This window comes from Ovis canadensis, chromosome 2, assembly GCF_042477335.2.
Source record: "Ovis canadensis isolate MfBH-ARS-UI-01 breed Bighorn chromosome 2, ARS-UI_OviCan_v2, whole genome shotgun sequence".
NCBI classification, from domain to species: Eukaryota; Metazoa; Chordata; class Mammalia; order Artiodactyla; family Bovidae; genus Ovis; species Ovis canadensis.
In genome coordinates this window covers 118,281,530-118,300,955 of record NC_091246.1, presented here as the reverse complement: position 1 = coordinate 118,300,955, position 19,426 = coordinate 118,281,530, and the positions used below count along the sequence as shown (strand labels likewise).

The 19,426-nt window shown below is 38.8% G+C and overlaps 1 protein-coding gene and 1 pseudogene across 1 annotated transcript in view; one reads left to right on the top strand and one right to left on the bottom strand.

Annotated features, from left to right (window-relative positions):
- The window catches only part of LGSN (lengsin, lens protein with glutamine synthetase domain), a 98,127-nt gene extending 92,695 nt beyond the window's left edge, over nucleotides 1–5,432 (bottom strand). Inside the window, 1 exon segment of the mRNA XM_069573753.1 lies at nucleotides 5,406–5,432. Within this exon segment, the coding sequence (XP_069429854.1) occupies nucleotides 5,406–5,432 (27 nt within the window).
- Nucleotides 5,433–16,158: 10,726 nt separating this feature from the next.
- The window catches only part of LOC138432412 (olfactory receptor 5D13-like), a 42,995-nt pseudogene continuing 39,727 nt past the window's right edge, over nucleotides 16,159–19,426 (top strand).

Here is a 19,426-nt window from a genome sequence, read left to right as displayed (position 1 = left end):
AAAAGGAGCAGTCACAACAGACACCACAGAAATACAAAGAATGATAAGAGACAAGCAATTATATGTCAATAAAATAGATAAGCTAAAAGAAACGGACAAATTCTTACAAAGGTACGTCTCCCATGACTAAAGCAGGAAGAAATAGAAGCTTTGAACAGGCCAATCACAAGTACTGAAATTGAAACTGATGTAAAAACGTCCAACTAATAAATGTCCAGAACCAGATGGCTTCACAAGCAATTTCTATCAAACATTTAGACAAGAGTCAACACTTATCCTTCTGAAAAAATTACAGAGAAAAGGACATTTCCAGACTCATTCTATCAGTCTACCATCACCCTGATATTAAACTCAGACAAGGAGAGAGACATGATGGTGGATGTGGAGTACTTCTTTTTCCACCAATGCATCAATAATACAGAAGACCCTTCAGAACAGCAGATGAGAGATGGCAGGAATCCATGAGCACTGGAAAGGGACATAGAGATTCATGCAAAGCTTGGTAGAGAAGGTGATGGAGGAGAAAAATAGAAAAGTGAGCATAACTGGACTTACACTTGGGGGGTGAGGGAACTGCCAAAGAGTAGAATAAAGGAAAAAGAATGAAAAGAATTGAGGATAATCTCAGAGACTTCTGGGACAATATTAAATGTACCAGCATTCAAATTATAGGGGTCCTAGAAGAAGAAGAAAAAGAGAAAAGTTTTAAGAAAATTTCTGAAGAGATTGTAGCTGAAAATTTTCCCAACATGGGAAAGGAAACAGTCAATCAAGTCCACTAAGCACAGAGTTCCATAGAGGATAAAACATACATGTGTCTCAGAAACATGCTGAGACACATACTAATCAAATTAACAAAAATTAAACACAATGAAAAGATATTAGAAACAGGAAGGGAAAAGCAACAAATAACATACAAGAAAATCCCATATGATTAACAGTTGATCTTTCAGTAGAAACTGTGGGCCACAAGGAAATGGCAGAATATATCTAAAGTTCTGAAAAGGAAAAATCTACAACCAAGATTACATACCTGGGAAAGATCTCATTCAAACTTGATGAAGAAATCAAAAGTTTTATAGGAAAGCAAAAGTTAAGAGAATTTTGTACTGCCAAACCAGATTTACAACGCATGTTAAAGGGATTTCTATAGGTAGAAAACACAAGAAAATAACCCAGAAGAATTAAGAAAATGGCAATGGGAACATTTGTATCAATATTTTCAGGGCAGCAATGGAGACACAGACACAGAGAACAGATTCATGGACATGGGGGAGTTGGGGAGATATCATCTTTTAGGATTTGAAATAGATCAACTGTAATTCCATCACCTCCACTAGCTTTGCTCATAGTGATGCTTCCTAAGGCCCACTTGACTTTGCACTCCAGGATGTCTGGCTCTAGGTGAGTGATCACATTTTCATGGTTATCTGGGTCACTAACATCTTTTTTGTATAGTTCTTCTGTGTATTCTTGCCACCTTTTCTTAATATTGTCTGCTTCTCTTAGGTCCATAATGTTTCTGTACTTTATTTGTGCCCATCATTGCATGAAATATTCCCTTGGTATCTCTAATTTTCTTGAAGAAATCTCTAGTCTTTCCCATTCCATTATTTTCCTCTATTTCTTTGCAATGATCACTGAGGAAGGTTTTCTTCTCTCTCCTTGCTATTCTTTGGAACTCTGCATTCAAATGGGCATATCTTTCCTTTTCTCCTTTGCCTTTACCTTCTCTGTCTTAGCTGTTTGTAAGGCCTTCTCTGACAACCATTTTTCCTTTTTGCATTTCTTTTTTTTGGGGGGATGTTCTTTATCACTGCCTCCTGTACAATGTCATGAACCTGTGTCCATAGTTCTTCAGGAACTTTATCAGATTAAATCCCTTGAATCTATTTGTCACTTCCATTGTATAATTATAAGGGCCTTTATTTAGGTCATACCTGAAGGGTTTAGTGGTTTTCCCTACTTTCTTCAATTTAAGTATGAATTTAGCAATAAGGAGTTCATGATCTAAGCTACAGTCAGCTCCTTGTCTTATTTTTGCTGACTGTATAGAGCTTCTCCATTTTTGGCTGCAAAGATTATAATCAATCTGATTTCAGTATTGACCATCTGGTGATATCCATGTGTAGAATCTTCTCTTGTGTTGTTGGAAGAGGGTGTTTGTTATGACCAGTGCATTCTCTTGACAAAACTTTATCAACGTTTGTCCTGCTTCATTCTTTACTACAAGGCCAAATTTGCCTTATACTCCAGATATCTCTTGACTTTCTACTTTTGCATTCCAGTCCCTTATGATGAAAAGGATATCATTTTTGGGTGTTAGTTCTAGAAGGTCTTGTAGGTTTTCATAGAACCATTTAACTTCAGCTTCTTCAGCATTACTGGTTGGAGCATAGACTTGGATTATTGTGATATTGAATGGTTTTCCTTGGAAATTAACAGAGATCTTTCTGTCATTTTTGATATTGCACCCATGAACTGCATTTTGGACTCTTGTTGACTACAATGGCTACATAAGCAATGTAGCACTCCATAAAGGAAAAAAATAAAATTCATTTATCTTTTTCTATATGTGTGGTAATATTGTTGCCTTTTTCCTTTTTTGAAGTGGATTGTATTCTTTTCTTTACTCATGGAGATTTGATGTACAATATTATATAAGTTAGAAGTGTATGATATGAAAAAGTGAAAAGTGAACATGTTAGTCATTTAGTCATGTCCAACTCTTTGTGACCCCATGCAGTGTAGTCCAAATATCCATGAGAACTCTTTGTCCAAGGAATTCTCCATGCATGAATAGTGGTGAGGGTGGCCTTTCCTTTCTATAGGGCATCTTCCCATCTCAGAGATCAAAGCCAGGTCTCCTGCATTGCAGGCAAATTCTTTACCACTTGACCCACCAAAGAAGTCCATATATAACATAGTGAGTCACAAATTTTAAAGGCTATACTCCATTTATAGTATTATAAAAATTGGCTAATTCCTTGCATTGTACATATATAATTGTAGCTACTATTTATTTTATACATAATTGTTTGTACCTCTGTCCACTACCCCATATTGCCGCTCTCCCTTTCCATCACCCAGCTGTAACATGTAGTTTGTTGCCAGTATCTGTGAGTCTGTTTCTATCTGGTTTTATATCTAGTTCATTTAATTCTTTATTTCCATACATTGAAATCATACACTATTACATACTTTGACAGACGTGTTTCACTTAGCATAGTACCCTCAAAGTCCATCCGTGTTTATAAAAATGGCAAAATTTCAATTTTTTTTTGGCTGAGTAATAGTCCGTTGTATCTATATCCCACATCTTCCTTACCCATTCACCTGCTGATGGACACATAGGTTGCTTCTTATATGTTGTTGTTCAGTCACTCAGTTGTGTCTGATTCTTTGAAACCCTAAGGACTTCAGCAGGCCAGGTTTCCCTGTCCTTCACCATCTCCCAGAGCTTGCTCAAACTCATGCCCATTGAGTCAGTGAAGCCATCCAACCATTTCATCCTCTGTCACCCTCTTCTCTTGCCTTCAATCTTTCCCAGCACTAGGGTCTTTTCTAATGAGTCAGCACTTCTCATCAGGTGGCCAAAGTATTGGAGCTTCAGCTTTAGCATCAGTCCTTCCAATATATGGTCAGGACTGATTTTCTTTAGGAATGACTGGTTTGATCTCCTTGCAGTGCAAGGGACTCTGAAGAGTCTTATCCAACACCACAGTTCAAAAGCATTATTCTTTGACACTCAGCCTTCTTCATGGTCCAACTCTTATATCTATCTATAGATGATTCCTGGACAAAACCATAGCTTTGACTGTATGGACCTATGTTGGTAAAATAATGACTCTGATTTTTAATATGCTATCTAGGCTGATCATAACTTTTCTTCCAAGGACCAAGCATTTTTTAATTTCATGGCTGCAGTCACCATCTGCAGTGATTCTGGAGCCCAAGAAAATAAAGTCTCACTGTTTCCATTGTTTCCCCATCTATTTGCCATGAAGTGATGGGACTGGATCCCATGATATTAGTTTTTTGAATGAATGCTGAGTTTTAAGCCAGCTTTTCCACTCTCCTCTTTCACTTTCATCAAGAAGCTCTTTAGTTCATATTCACTTTCTATCATAAGTGTGGTGTCATCTGCATATGTGAGATTATTGATATGTCTCCAGGCAATCTTGATTCCAGCTTGTACTTCATCCAGCCCAGGATTTCACATGATGTACTAAGCTTATAAGTTAAATAGGCAGGGTGACAATATACAGCATTAACGTACTCCTGCCCCAATTAGAAACCAGTTCATTGTTCCTTATCTGTTTGCAACTGTTGCTTCTTGACCTGCATACAGGTTTTTCAGGAGACAGGTAAGGTAGTTTGGTACTCCCATCTCTTTAAGAATTTTCCAGTTTGTTGTGATTGATACAGTCAAACACTTAAGCATAGTCAATGAGGCAGAGGTAATTGTTTCTCTGGAATTCTCTTGCTTTTTCTATGACCTGTCAGATGTTAGCAATTTGATCTTGGTTCCCTTGCCTTTTCTAAATCTGGCCTGAACATATCAAATTTCTCAGTTAATGTATTGTTGGAGACTAGCTTGGAGAATTTTGAGCATTACTTTGCTAGCATGTGAAACGAGTGCAACTGTGTGGTAGTTTGAACATTTTTTTGTCACTGCTCTTCTTTTGGATTGGAATGAAAACAACCTTTTCCAGTCCTGTGGCCACTGCTGAGTTTTCCAAATTTGGTGACATATTGAGTGCAGCATTTTAACAGCATCTTTTTAATTTTTTTTTAAGGATTTGAAATAGCTTAGCTGGTATTCCATCACTTCCACTAGCTTTTTTCATAGTGATGCTTCCTAAAGCCCACTTTACTTCTCACTATAAGATATTAAGTGAGTGATCACACCACCATGGTTATCTGGGTCTCTGAGATCTTTTTTGTGTAGTTCTTCTGTGTATTCTTGCCACCTCATCTTAATATCTTCTGCTTCTGTTTGTTCCATAACATTTCTGTCCTTCATTTTGCCCATCTCTGCATGATGTTTCCCTTGATATCTCTAAATTTCTAAGCAGATCTCTAGTCTTTTCCATTCTATTGTTTTCCTCTATTTCTTTACATTGTTTACTTAGGAAGACTTCCTCATCTCTCCTTGCTATTCTTTGGAACTCTGCATTCAGATGGGTTTATCTTTCTTTTTTATTTTTACTTTATTTTCCTTTACAATACTGTATTGGTTTTGCCATACATTGACATGAATCAGCCATGGGTATACATGAGTTCCTAATCCTGAACCCCCCTCCCACCTCCCACCCGATATCATCTCTCTGCAACAACCCCGTGCACCAGCCCCAAGCATCCTGTATCCTGTATTGAACATAGACTGGTGATTCGTTTCTTACCTGATAGTATACATGTTTCAGTGCCATTCTCCGAAATCATCCCACCCTCTCCCTCTCCACAGAGTCTTAAAGTCCGTTCTATACATCTGTGTCTTTTTTGCTGTCTCGCATAGAGGGTTATCATTACCATCTTTCTAAATTCCATATATATGTGTTTTCCTTTCTGGGTGACTTCACTCTGTAAATAGGCTCCAGTTTCATTCACCTCATTAGAACTTATTCAAATGTATTCTTTTTAATGGCTGAGTAATACTCCATTGTGTATATGTACCACAGCTTTCTTTTTTCTTTTTTTTTAATTTTTATTTTTACTTTATTTTACTTTACAATACTGTATTGGTTTTGCCATACATTGACATGAATCCACCCCGGGTGCACATGTGATCCCAAACATGAATGGCCTCCCTCCTCCCTCCCCACAACATCCCTCTGGGTCATCCCTGTGCACCAGCCCCAAGCATGCTGTATCCTCCATCAGACATAGACTGGTGATTCGATTGTTACATGATAGTAAACATGTTTCAATGTCATTCTCCCAAATCATCCCACCCTCTCCCTCTCCTCTGAGTCCAAAAGTCCGCTATACACATCTGTGTCTTTTTTGCTGTCTTGCATACAGGGTCATCATTGCCACCTTTCTAAATTCCATATATATGTGTTAATATACTGTATTGTTGTTTTTCTTTCTGGCTTACTTCACTCTGTATAATCAGCTCCAGTTTCATCCATCTCATCAGAACTGATTCAAATGAATTCTTTTTAACGGCTGAGTAGTACTCCATTGTATATATGTACCACGGCTTTCTTATCCATTCATCTGCTGATGGACATCTAGGTTGTTTCCATGTCCTGGCTATTATAAACAGTGCTGCGATGAACATTGGGGTACATGTGTCTCTTTCAATTCTGGTGTCCTTGGTGTGTATGCCCAGCAGTGGGGTTGCTGGGTCATAAGGTAGTTCTATTTGCAATTTTTGACACAGTGGTTGTACTAGTTTGCATTCCCACCAACAGTGTAGGAGGGTTCCCTTTTCTCCACACCCTCTCCAGCGTTGATTGCTTGCAGATTTTTGGATCACAGACATTCTCACTGGTATGAAGTGGTACCTCATTGTGGTTTTGATTTGCATTTCTCTAATAATGAGTGATGTTTAGCTCTAGTAATTTTCTGGTGGAGTCTTTAGGGTTTTCCATGTAGAGGATCATGTCATCTGCAAACAGTGAGAGTTTTACTTCTTCTTTTCCAACTTGGATTCCTTTTATTTCTTTTTCTGCTCTGATTGCTGTGGCCAAAACTTCCAGAACTATGTTGAATAGTAGCAGTGAAAGTGGGCACCCTTGTCTTGTTCCTGATTTTAGGGGAAATGCTTTCAATTTTTCACCATTGAGGATAATGTTTGCTGTGGGTTTGCCATATATAGCTTTTATTATGTTGAGGTATGTTCTTTCTATTTTTGCTTTCTGGAAAGTTTTTATCATAAATGGATGCTGAGTTTTGTCAAAGGCCTTCTCTGCATCTATTGAGATAATCATATGGCTTTTATTTTTCAATTTGTTAATGTGGTGAATTACATTGATTGATTTGCGGATATTGAAGAATCCTGGCATCCCTGGGATAACGCCCACTTGGTCATGGTGTATGATCTTTTTAATGTGTTGTTGGATTCTGACCGCTAGAATTTTGTTGAGGATTTTTGCATCTATGTTCATCAGTGATATTGGCCTGTAGTTTTCTTTTTTTGTAGTATCTTTGTCAGGTTTTGGTATTAGGGTGATGGTGGCCTCATAGAATGAGTTTGGAAGTTTACCTTCCTCTGCAATGTTCTGGAAGAGTTTGAGTAGGATAGGTGTTAACTCTTCTCGAAATTTTTGGTAGAATTCAGCTGTGAAGCCGTCTGGACCTGGGCTTTTGTTTGCTGGAAGATTTCTGATTACAGTTTCAATTTCTGTGCTTGTGATGGGTTTGTTAAGATTTTCTATTTCTTCCTGGTTCAGTTTTGGAAAATTGTACTTTTCTAAGAATTTGTCAATTTCTTCCACGTTGTCAATTTTACTGGCATATAATTGCTGATAGTAGTCTCTTATGATCCTTTGTATTTCTGTGTTGTCTGTTGTGATCTCTCCATTTTCATTTCTAATTTTATTAATTTCATTTTTCTCTCTTTGCTGCTTGATGAGTCTAGCTCATGGTTTGTCAATTTTATTTATCCTTTCAAAGAACCAGCTTTTGGATTTGTTGATTTTTGCTATGGTCTCTTTTGTTTCTTTTGAATTTATTTCTGCCCCAATTTTTAAGATTTCTTTCCTTCTGCTAACTCTGGGGTTCTCCAATTCTTCCTTTTCTAGTTTCTTTAGGTGTAGAGTTAGGTTGTTTATTTGACTTTTTTCTTGTTTCTTGAGGTATGCCTGTATTGCTATGAACTTTCCTCTTAGCACTGCTTTTATAGTGTCCCACAGGTTTTGGGTTGTTGTGTTTTCATTTTCATTAGTTTCTATGCATATTTTGATTTCTTTTTTGATTTCTTCTGTGATTTGTTGGTTATTCAGAAGTGTGTTGTTCAACCTCCATATGTTGGAATTTTTAATAGTTTTTCTCCTGTAATTGAGATCTAATCTTAATGCATTATGGTCAGAAAAGATGCTTGGAATGATTTCGATTTTTTTGAATTTATCAAGGTTAGATTTATGGCCCAGGATGTGATCTATCCTGGAGAAGGTTCCATGAGCACTTGAGAAAAAGGTGAAATTCATTGTTTTGGGGTGACATGTCCTATAGATATCAATTAGGTCTAACTGATCTAATGAATCATTTAAAGTTTGCGTTTCTTTGTTAATTTTCTGTTTAGTTGATCTGTCCATAGGTGTGAGTGGTGTATTAAAGTCTCCCGCTATTATTGTGTTATTGTTAATTTTCCCTTTCATACTTGTTAGCATTTGTCTTACATATTGCGGTGCTCCTATATTGGGTGCATATATATTTATGATTGCTATATCTTTTTCTTGGATTGTTCCTTTGATCATTATGTAGTGGCCTTCTTTGTCTCTTTTCACAGCCTTTGTTTTAAAGTCTATTTTATCGGATATGAGTATTGCCACTCCTGCTTTCTTTTGGTCTCTATTTGCGTGGAATATCTTTTTCCAGCCCTTCATTTTCAGTCTGTAGGCGTCCCTTGTTTTCAGGTGTGTCTCTTGTAAGCAGCATACAGAGGGGTCTTGTTTTTGTATCCATTCGGCCAGTCTTTGCCTTTTGGTTGGGGCGTTCAACCCATTTACGTTTAAGGTAATTATTGATAAGTATGATCCCATTACCATTTACTCAATTGTTTTGGGTTCGGGTTTATACACCCTTTTTGTGTTTCCTGCCTAGAGAATATCCTTTAGCATTTGTTGGAGAGCTGGTTTGGTGGTGCTGAATTCTCTCAGCTTTTGCTTGTCTGTAAAGCTTTTGATTTCTCCTTCGTATTTGAATGAGATCCTTGCTGGGTACAGTAATCTGGGCTGTAGGTTATTGTCTTTCTTCACTTTAAGTATGTCTTGCCATTCCCTCCTGGCCTGAAGAGTTTCTATTGAAAGATCAGCTGTTATCCTTATGGGAACCCCCTTGTGTGTTATTTGTTGTTTTTCCCTTGCTGCTTTTAATATTTGTTCTTTGTGTTTGATCTTTGTTAATTTGATTAATATGTGTCTTGGGGTGTTTTGCCTTGGGTTTATCCTATTTGGGACTCTCTGTGTTTCCTGGACTTGGGCGATTATTTCCTTCCACATTTTAGGAAAGTTTTCCACTATTATCTCCTCAAGTATTTTCTCATGTTCTTTCTCTTTGGCTTCTTCTTCTGGGACTCCTATAATTCGAATATTGGAGCGTTTCATGTTGTCCTGGAGGTCTCTGAGATTGTCTTCATTTCTTTTAATTCATTTTTCTTGTTTCCTCTCTGATTCATTTATTTCTACCATTCTATCTTCTATTTCACTAATCCTATCTTCTGCCTCATTATTCTACTATTTTGCCTCTAGAGTGTTTCTGGTCTCATTTATTGCATTATTCATTATATATTGACTCTTTTTTATTTCTTCTAGGTCCTTGTTAAACCTTTCTTGCATCTTCTCAATCCTTGTCTCCAGGCTATTTATCTGTGATTCCATTTTGATTTCAAGATTTTGGATCATTTTCACTATCATTATTAGGAATTCTTTCTCAGGTAGATTCCCTACCTCTTCCTCTTTTGCTTGGTTTTGTGGGCATTTCTCCTGTTCCTTTACCTGCTGAGTATTCCTCTGTCTCTTCATCTTGGTCATATTGCTGCGTTTGGGGTGCCCTTTTTATATTCTTGTAATTTGTGGACTTCTCTTTATTATGGCGCTTCCTCACTGTGGGTGGGGTTGTATCAGTGGCTTGTCAAGGTTTCCTGGTTAGGGAGGCTTGTGTTGGAGTTCTGGTGGGTGTAGCTGGGTTTCTTCTCTCTGGAGTGCAGCGGAGTGACCATTAATGTGTTATGAGACGTCAAAGGTTTTGGAGTAGCTTTGAGCTGCCTGTATATTGAAGCTCAGGAGTGTGTTCCTGTGTTGCTGGAGAATTTGTGTGATATGTCTTGCTCTGGAACTTGTCGGCCCTTGGGTGGAGCTTGGTTTCAGTGTAGGTATGGAGGCGTTTGATGAGCTCCTGTTGCTCTATATTCCCTTAATTCAGGAGTTCTCTGATGTTCTCAGGCTTTGGACTTAAGCCTCCTGCTTCTGGTTTTCAGTTTTATTTTTACTGTAGCCTCTAGATTTCTCCATCTATACAGCACCAATGATAAAACATCTAGGTTGCAGATGAAAAGTTTCTCCACATTGAGGGACACCCAGAGAGGTTTACTGAGTTACATTGAGAAGAGAAGAGGGAGGGGGTAGTTAGAGGTGACTGGAATGAGATGCGGTGAGATCAAAAGAGGAGAGAGCAAGCTAGCCGGTAGTCACTTCCTTATGTGCACTCCATAGTCTGGACCGCTCAGAGGTATTTATGGAGTTATACAGGGAACAGGAGAGGGAGGAAGTAGACAGATGTGGCCAGGAGGATAAGAGAGAGGAATGAAAAGGAGAGAGACAAATCCTGCCAGTAACCAGTTCATTAGGTGTTCTCCACCGTCTGGAACACACAGAGTTGCATAGAGAAGAGATGGGGGAGGAAAGAGACAGAGGCCACCTGGTGGAGAGAAAGGAGAGTCCAAAGGAGGAGAGAGTGGTCAAGCCAGTAATCTCGCTCTCAGGTAAACTTGGGTAGTGAAGTTTGGGTTTTTAAATGTACAAAATTGACAACAAAAACCCAAAAGCAAAGTTTAAAAATCTAGAGTAGAGTTTGGATTTTCAAAAATACAATATTAAAGAAAAGAAGCAGAAGGAAAAAAGAAAAAAAAAGCCACAAGAATTATTAAAAAACTCCAACAACAACCACATAAAGCCTATACATGGTGTTTGCCGTAAAAAAATAGAGTCTTTGTTTTGAAAAGTAATAGTAGGTTATAGAAATAAAAATTAAAGGAGAAATAGTAGAGTTAACAATTAAAAAAAAGTTAGAAAGAAAAAGAAAGAAAAAAAAAAGAGGGGAAAAAAAGGAATGACTGTAAAAATAGCCAAAATATATCTGGCCCTTCTCTGATGTTGTGGGCAGTGTGGGGTCACTTCCAAGGCGGTTCCCTCTGTTTAACTTCTTCTGTTTGCTGGTTTTTTAGGCTCACTTGTTCAGTCACGCTGTGGGGAGTTGGGGCTGCTGCAAACAAATAACAGTGTCATGTGCACACAGTGTCTCAGCCCCGCTGGACCTGTCCTTTCTCGCAGTGCACAAACTGCTCCGGTTCTACGATGCTCAGCTGGGAACCGTTTGAGGCCAGCCTTAGGCTGCGTGCACCTCCCCGGTCTAAGCCGCTCAGGTTCGGCACTCAGGTAGCCCTCAGAGGCTCAGATTCTGTTGGGACTGCGTTTTGTGCCCTTCCCAGGTCCAAGTAGCTCAGGAGTTTGGCGAGCGCAGTCGCTGCGACTTGTCACCTTTTCTGTCCCTCCTGCTCAGTTTTCTGGGTGTACCACTGGCGCCCCTTGTGAGGCAGATGGTGACTGTCTGGCACCCCCAGAAGTCTTAGCAACGAAGTCTGCTTGCAGTTTGGTAGGTAAAGTCTCTCCGGGGCTGCTATTGCCTCTTTCCAGCCCTTACAGCTCTGGCTGCCTGTCCCCAGTGGGGGATGGTCTGCAGCCTGCTATTTCCATTCAGTCATTTGTTCTGTGCACGGTCCTGGCGGTGTCTTATGTTTGAGCTTTTCACGTGGTAGCTATCCCACAGTCTGGTTTGCTAGCCCAAGTTAGATCGTTTTGGTTATGCGTGGGGCGTTCCTGCCTGATTCTTACAAATCTCTGCAGCCGGCACCTCCCGCACTTCCGTGCTGTGCCCCCACTTGCTAGTGGTGGATGCAGGCGTCTGTGTTGCTTCTCCGCTGGGGGAGTTACTGTTGGGCTTGTAATCTGTTGGTTTTAATTATTTCTTTATTTTTCCTTCCTGTTATGTTGCCCTCTGTGTTTCCAAGGCTTACCACAGACTCGGCAGGGAGAGTGTTTCCAGGTGTTTGGAAACCTCTCTTCTTAAAATTCCCTTCCCGGTACAGGCTTCCCTTCCCAGGATGGAACACCCTCCCCATCTCCTTTGTCTCTCTTTTCGTCTTTTATATTTTTTCCTACCTGTTTTTGAAGACAATGGTCTGCTTTTCTGGTTGCCTGATGTCCTCTGCCAGCCTACAGAAGTTGTTTTGTGGAGTTTGCTCAGTGTTGAAATGTTCTTTTGAGGAATTTGTGAGGGAGAAAGTGGTCTTCCTGTCCTATTCTTCTCTCATCTTAGGACCGCCCTGTCCCAAAGCTTTCTTATCCATTCATCTGCTGATGGACATCTAGGTTGTTTCCATGTCCTGGCTATTATAAACAGTGCTGCGATGAACATTGGGGTACAAGTCTCTTTCAGTTCTGGTTTTCTCGTTGTGTTAAAAGCTTCGGCACAACAAAGGAAACTATAAGCAAAGTGAAAAGATAGCCTTCTGAATGGGAGAAAATAATGGCAAATGAAGCAACTGACAAACAACTAATCTCAAGAATATACAAGCAACTTATGCAGCTCAAGTCCAGAAAAATAAATGACCCAATCAAAAAAATGGGCCAAAGTACTAAATAGACATTTCTTCAAAGAAGAAATATGGATGGCTAACAAACACATGAAAAGATGCTTAACATCACTCATTATCAGAGAAATGCAAATCAAAACCACAATGAGGTACCATTTCACACCAGTCAGAATGGCTGTGATCCAAAAGTCTACAAGCAATAAATGCTGGAGAGGGTGTGCAGAAAAGGGAACCCTCTTACAATGTTGGTGGTAATGCAAATTAGTACAGCCACTATGGAGAACAGTGTGGATATTCCTTAAAAAATTTCAAATAGAACTGCTTTATGACCCAGCAACCCCACTGCTGGGCATACACACCGAGGAAACCAGAATTGAAAGAGACACGTATCTTTCTTTTTATCCTTTTCCTTTTGCTGCTCTTCTTTTATCATATACTTATAAGGCCTCCTCAGATAACCATTTTGCCTTCTTGCATTTCTTTTTCTTGGGGAGGTTTTCAATCACTGCATCCTACAAAATGTTATGAACCTCTGTCCATAATTCTTCAGGCACTCTTATCTATGAGATTTAATCCTGTGACTCCATTTGTCTCTTCCACTGGATAATCATAAAGGATTTGATTTAGGTCATGTGTGAATGGCCTACTGGTTTTCCCTACTTTCTTTTATCTTTGAATTTGAAAATTAGGAGCTCTTAAATGGGGAATTATAAATAGTAATATTGAGAAAATTGAGATGCATGCATCTTTTAAAATCAGTGTTTCAATTTTTAAAAATATATGTAGCTAGAATTGGAATTTCTGGATCACATGGTAGTTCTATTTTACTTTTGTTTTTTAAAGAGACTAGCATATGATTTTCTCCAGTGGCTACATGAATTTACACTCCCAGCAACAGTTTATATAGGCTCCCATTTTCCCACATCCTCCCTAACATTTTTATTCATGGTCTTTTTTATGATAGTCGTGTTCAGATGTGTGAGATGCTATCTCATTCTGGATTTTACATTCCTCTAATACTCAGCAGTGGCCACAGGACTGAAAAAGGTCAGTTTTCATTCCAGTCCCAAAGAAAGGCAATGCCAAAGAATTCTCAAACTACCACACAATTGCACTCACCTCACACGCAAGTAAAGTAATGCTCAAAATTCTCCAAGCCAGGCTTCAGCAATACGTGAACCGTGAACTTACTGATGTTCAAGCTAGTTTTGGAAAAGACAGAGGAACCAGAGATCAAGTTGCCAACATCTGTTGGATTATGGAAAAAGCAAGAGAGTTCCAGAAAACATCTATTTCTGCTTTATTGACTATGATAAAGCCTTTGACTGTGTAGATCACAATAGACTGTGGAAAATTCTGAAAGAGATGGGAATACAAGACCACCTGATCTGCTCTTGAGAAACCCTATATGCAGGTCAGGAAGCAACAGTTAGAACTGGACATGGAACAACAGACTGGTTCCAAATAGGCAAAGGAGTACGTCAAGGCTGTATATTGTCACCCTGCTTATTTAACGTATATGCAGAGTACATCATGAGCAAAGCTTGGCTGGAAGAAGCACCAGGTGGAATCAAGATTGCCAGGAGAAATATCAATAACCTCATATATGCAGATGACACCACCCTTATGGCAGAAAGTGAAGAGGAACTAAAAGCCCTCTTGATGAAAGTGAAAGAGGAGAGTGAAAAAGTTGGCTTAAAGATCAACATTCAGAAAACAAAGATCATGACATCTGGTCCCATCACTTCATGGGAAGTAGATGGGGAAACAGTGGAAACAGTGTCAGAATTTATTTTGGGGGGCTCCCAAATCACTGCAGATGGTGACTGCAGCCATGAAATTAAAAGACGCTTACTCCTTGGAAGAGAAATTATGACCAATCTAGATAGCATATTTAAAAGCAGAGACATTACTTTGCCAACAAAAGTCTGTCTGGTCAAGACTACGGTTTTCCCAGTGGTCATGTATGGATGTGAGAGTTGGACTTGTAAGGAAGCTGAGCGCTGAAGAACTGATGCTTTTGCACTGTGGTGTTGGAGAAGACTCTTGAAAGTCCCTTGGACTGCAAGGCGATACAACCAGTCCATCCTAAAGGAGATCAGCCCTGGGTGTTCATTGGAAGGGCTGATGCTGAGGCTGAAACTCCAATACTTGGGCCACTGCATGTGAAGTGTTGACTCATTGGAAAAGACCCTGATGCTGGGAGGAATTTGGGGCAGGATCAGAAGGGGATGACAGAAGATGAGATGGCTGGATGGCATCACCAACTTGATGGACGTGAATTTGTGTAAACTCTGGGAGTTGGTGATGGACAAGGAGGCCTGGCGTGCTGCGATTCATGGGGTCACAAAGAGTCGGATACGACTGAGAGACTGAACTGAACTGAATGATTAGTAATGTTAAGGATTTTTCCCATGTGCCTATTTGCTAGCTGCATGTCTTCTGTGGAAAAAATGTATATTCATATTCCCTGCACATTTCATGATTGCATTGTTTGTAGTTTTGTTTATTTCATCAACTGTTGACTTTTATGAACTCTTTATATATTCTGAGTATTAATGACTTTTCTGTCATATTTACAAATGTTTTATCTTATTCAGTAACTTGTCTTTTCATTTTGTCCATGATTTTCTGTGCTGCACAAAAGCTTTGAAGTCTAGTTAGGTCCCATTTGTTTATTTTTGCTTTTATTTCCTTTCTTTTAAGAGACAGATCCAAAATAATATTGCTAACATTTATGTCGAAGAGTGTTTTATTTTTTCTTCCAGGAGATTTATGGTTTCTAGTCTTACATTTAGGTATTTACCCATTTTGAGTTTATTTTCATATATGATATGAGAAATGTTCTGACTTTGTTCCTTAACACATAGCTGTCCAGTGTTACCAGCACCACTTATTGAAGAGATTGTATTTGATCCATTGCATATTGTCGCCTCCTTTGTCATATATTAATTGACCACAAGCGTGTGGGTGATTTGGGGAGGCTCTTTATTCTGTTCTCTTGATTTGTCTATTTGTGTGTGTGTGTGTGTTGTGTGTGTGCATGCATGCATGTGTGCCATTACCCATGCGTATTGTCACTGTATAGTATTGCTTGAAATCAGAGAGTATGATAACCCCAACTTTGATATTTTTTCCCAAGATTGTTTTGGGTATTTAGGATCTTTTGTGTTTCCACATAACCTTTAAAACTATTTGTTCTAGTTCTATGAAAAATGTCATTGATATTTTGGTTGGAATTTCAATGAGTCCATAGATTTTCTTGAGTACTATGGTCATTTTAACAATATAAAATCTTACAATTTTTGAACATGGTATATCTTTCCATCTGTGTCATAATTATTTCATTCATCAGTGCTTTATAATTCCTGAATACAGATCTGTTACTTCCATTACACAGGCTTATACATAGGTATTTTATTATTTTCATGCAATGTTAAATGGGATTATTTCCTTAATTTCTCCTTCTGAGAGTTTAAGTGTGTAGAAATGCAACAGATTTCTGTATATTAATTTTATAACCTGAAACTTTACCAAATTCAGTCTTCTTGCCTGGAGTATCCCGGGGATGGGCGAGCCTGCTGGGCTGCTGTCGATGGAGTCACACAGAGTCGGACATGACTGAAGTGACTCAGCAACAGCAGCAGGAGCAGCAGCAGCAGCAGTTTTCTGGTATTATCTTTAGGATTTTCTCTGTATAGTTTATATCATCTACAAACAGTGACTGTTTTACTGCTTCCTTTACATTTTGGATTCCTATTATTCCTTTTTCTTGTCTAATTGATGTGGCCAGGACTTTCAATACTATATTCAATAGAAGTGGCAAGAATGGTTATTTTTGTCTTGTTCCTGATCTTAGAAAAAAATATTTACTGGTATCCTGGTACCAGAAAACATATCATAAGTATGAAGATCATGGTGTATGAATGTTTTCATCTTTTCCTGTATTGTTGGATTCAGTTTGGTAGTATTTGTTGAGGATTTTTGCATATACCTGCATCAGTAGTATTGGTCTGAAATTTTCTTTGTGTGTGTGATATCTTAGCCTCATTTTGGTGTCCGAGTGAGATTAGCCTCATAGTATGAGTTTGAAAGCATTCCTTTTTCCCACAATTCTTTGGAATAGTTTCAGAAAAATACATGTCAACTCTTCTCTAACTGTTTAGTAGAATCCACTGTGAAGTAATGTGGTCCTAAACTATTTTGGGGGACAGTTTTTAAATTACTGATTCCATTTTATTGCTGTTAAATTGTCCATTCATATTTTCTACTTTTGTTTCAGTCAGGAGGTTTTTCTAAGGCTTTATGCATTTATTCTAGGTTGTCTATTTTATTGGCATATGGTTGTCTGTAGTAGTCTCTTCTGATCTTTTGTATTTCTCTGCTGTCAATTATAACTCCTATTAGGGTGGTATAATCTGGATATGTGAGGTTGTTGCTATTTCTCCCAGCAATCTTGATTCCAGCTTGTGAGTCATTCAGCCTGACATTTCACATGATATATTCTGCATATAAATTAAACAAGCAGGGTGACAAAACACAGCCTTGATGTAATCCTTTCCCAATTTGGACCCGTCCAATGTCTCTTGTCCAGTTGTAACTGTTGCTTCTTGTGCTGCATACAGGTTTCTCAGGAGATAGGTAAGGTGGTCTGGTATTCCCATCTCTCTAAGAATTTCCCACAGTTTGTTCTGATCCACAGAGTCAAAGCCTTTAACATAGTCAATGGAACAGAGGTAGTTTGTTTGTTTATTCATTTCCTTGCATTTTCTATGATCTAGTAGATATTGGCAATTTGATCTCTGCCTTCTCTGCTTTTTCTAATGAAAGGTTGTTGAATCATGCAAAGACGCCGGGATTCTTGGCCCCTGGAGGAGAAGAATTCAATGAGGGTCCAGAGACAAGGCTTGATCTCTCACAGCTTTTGTGTAATAAAGTTTTATTAAAGTATAAAGGAGATGGAGAAAGCTTCTGACATAGGCATCAAAAAGGGGCAGAAAGAGGAGCCCCTACTAGTCTTCAGCTGGATGTTATATAGTCACTGCTGCTGCTAAGTCGCTTCAGTTGTGTCTGACTCTGTGCGACCCCATACACAGCAGCCCACCAGGCTCCCCCATCCCTGGGATTCTCCAGGCAAGAACACTGGAGTGGGTTGCCATTTCCTTCTCCAAATATATAGTCAAATATATAGTCATTAGCAGTCTGTCAATAAAAGAAAGGAATGTCTTAAAACACAGAATGGCACCAGGTCCTTCACCCATAAGATGCATTTTGGGATAATCTTGGCATCAAATGATTCATCCTGGGCCATAAAATGATTAACTTGAATCTTGAAGAAGATCACCATACAAATAATTTCGTTTTCATAGATTAGGGGAACAATATCTGAGTATAACATACTGGTTTGTCAAGTAGATTCTGAGCCAAGAGGTGGAACTGACTTGAGGACAGAGTTTGGGGTAAATGCATAGTACATTAGCATAGCTTAAGATAAACATTTCCATAAGAGAAATGTATTGGTTATCTGTAGGTTTAAGAATAGTTAACTTCAGGTGAAACCAGGTGTCATTATGGCAAAACAGTATTTTAAGAGAAACCTCCTTTTAAATTTGCATAGAGAAGGAAAAAATATCGCTAGTTTGTTTTCTCCTGCCGCTTAAGAGATAAAAATGTCTGACACTTGCAGACTATTTCCTCCATTTGGAGACCCCTGGCCTCTCACTAGATCCAGCTTGTACATATGAAAGTTCTCAGTTCACATAGGGCTGAAGCCTAGTTTGAAGGATTTTGAGCATTACATTGCTAGAATGTGAACTGAGTGCAATTGTACAGAATTTGAATATTCTTTGGCTTTGCCTTTCCTTGAGATTGGAATGAAAACTGACCTTTTCTCTGTCCTGTTTCCACTGATTAATTTCCTAATTTGTTGGCATATTGCATTGTAGGACATTAACAGCATCGTCTTTTATGATTTTAAATAGCTCAGCTGGAATTCCGTCACTTCCAATAGCTTGGTACTTCACACTCCAGGATGTCTAGCTCTAGGTAAGTGACCACACCATTGTGGTTTCCAGGTCATTTTTTGTACAGTTCTTCTGTATATTCTTGCCACCTCTTCTTTATCTCTTTTGCTTCTGTTAGTTCCTTGCTGTTTCTGTCCTTTATTGTGCCCATCTTTGCTGGCTCAGAGGGTAAAGCATCTGCCTGCAATGCAGGAGACCTGGGTTCTATCCCTGGGTTGGAAAGATCCCTTGGAGAAGAAAATGGCAACTCACTCCAATATTCTTGCCTGGGGAATCCCATGGATGGAGGAGCATGGTAGGCTTAGTTCATGGGGTCACAAAGAGTCAGACATGACTGAACGACTTCACTTTCACTTTGCATGAAATGTTTCCTGGATATCTCCAATTTCTTGAGGAAATCTCTAGAAATTCTATTGCTTTTCTCTATTTCTTTGCATTGTTCATTTAAGAAGACCTTCTTATCTCTCCTGCCATCTCTGGAATTCTGCACTGAATTAGGTATATCTTTCCTTTCCTACTTGCCTTTCACTTCTCTTCTTTCCTCTGCTATTTTTAGGGCCTCCTCAGAAAACTATTTTGGCTTGCTGCATTTCTTTTTCTTGTGGATGGTTTTGGTCACCATTTACTGTACAATGTTACAAACCTCCATCCATAGTTCTTTAGGCCCTCCATCTACTAGATCTAGTTCCTCGAATATATTCCTCACCTCCACTGTAGAATCTTAGAGTTGATTTTGTTCCACCCATACATTTTGGATTCCTTTTTTTGTTTGTTTGTTTGTTTGTCTTCAATTATTTTTTAAAAATTTTCTCTTTCATTCCTTCAGTGATCCATTGATTTCTTCATAGCATATAGTTTAGGA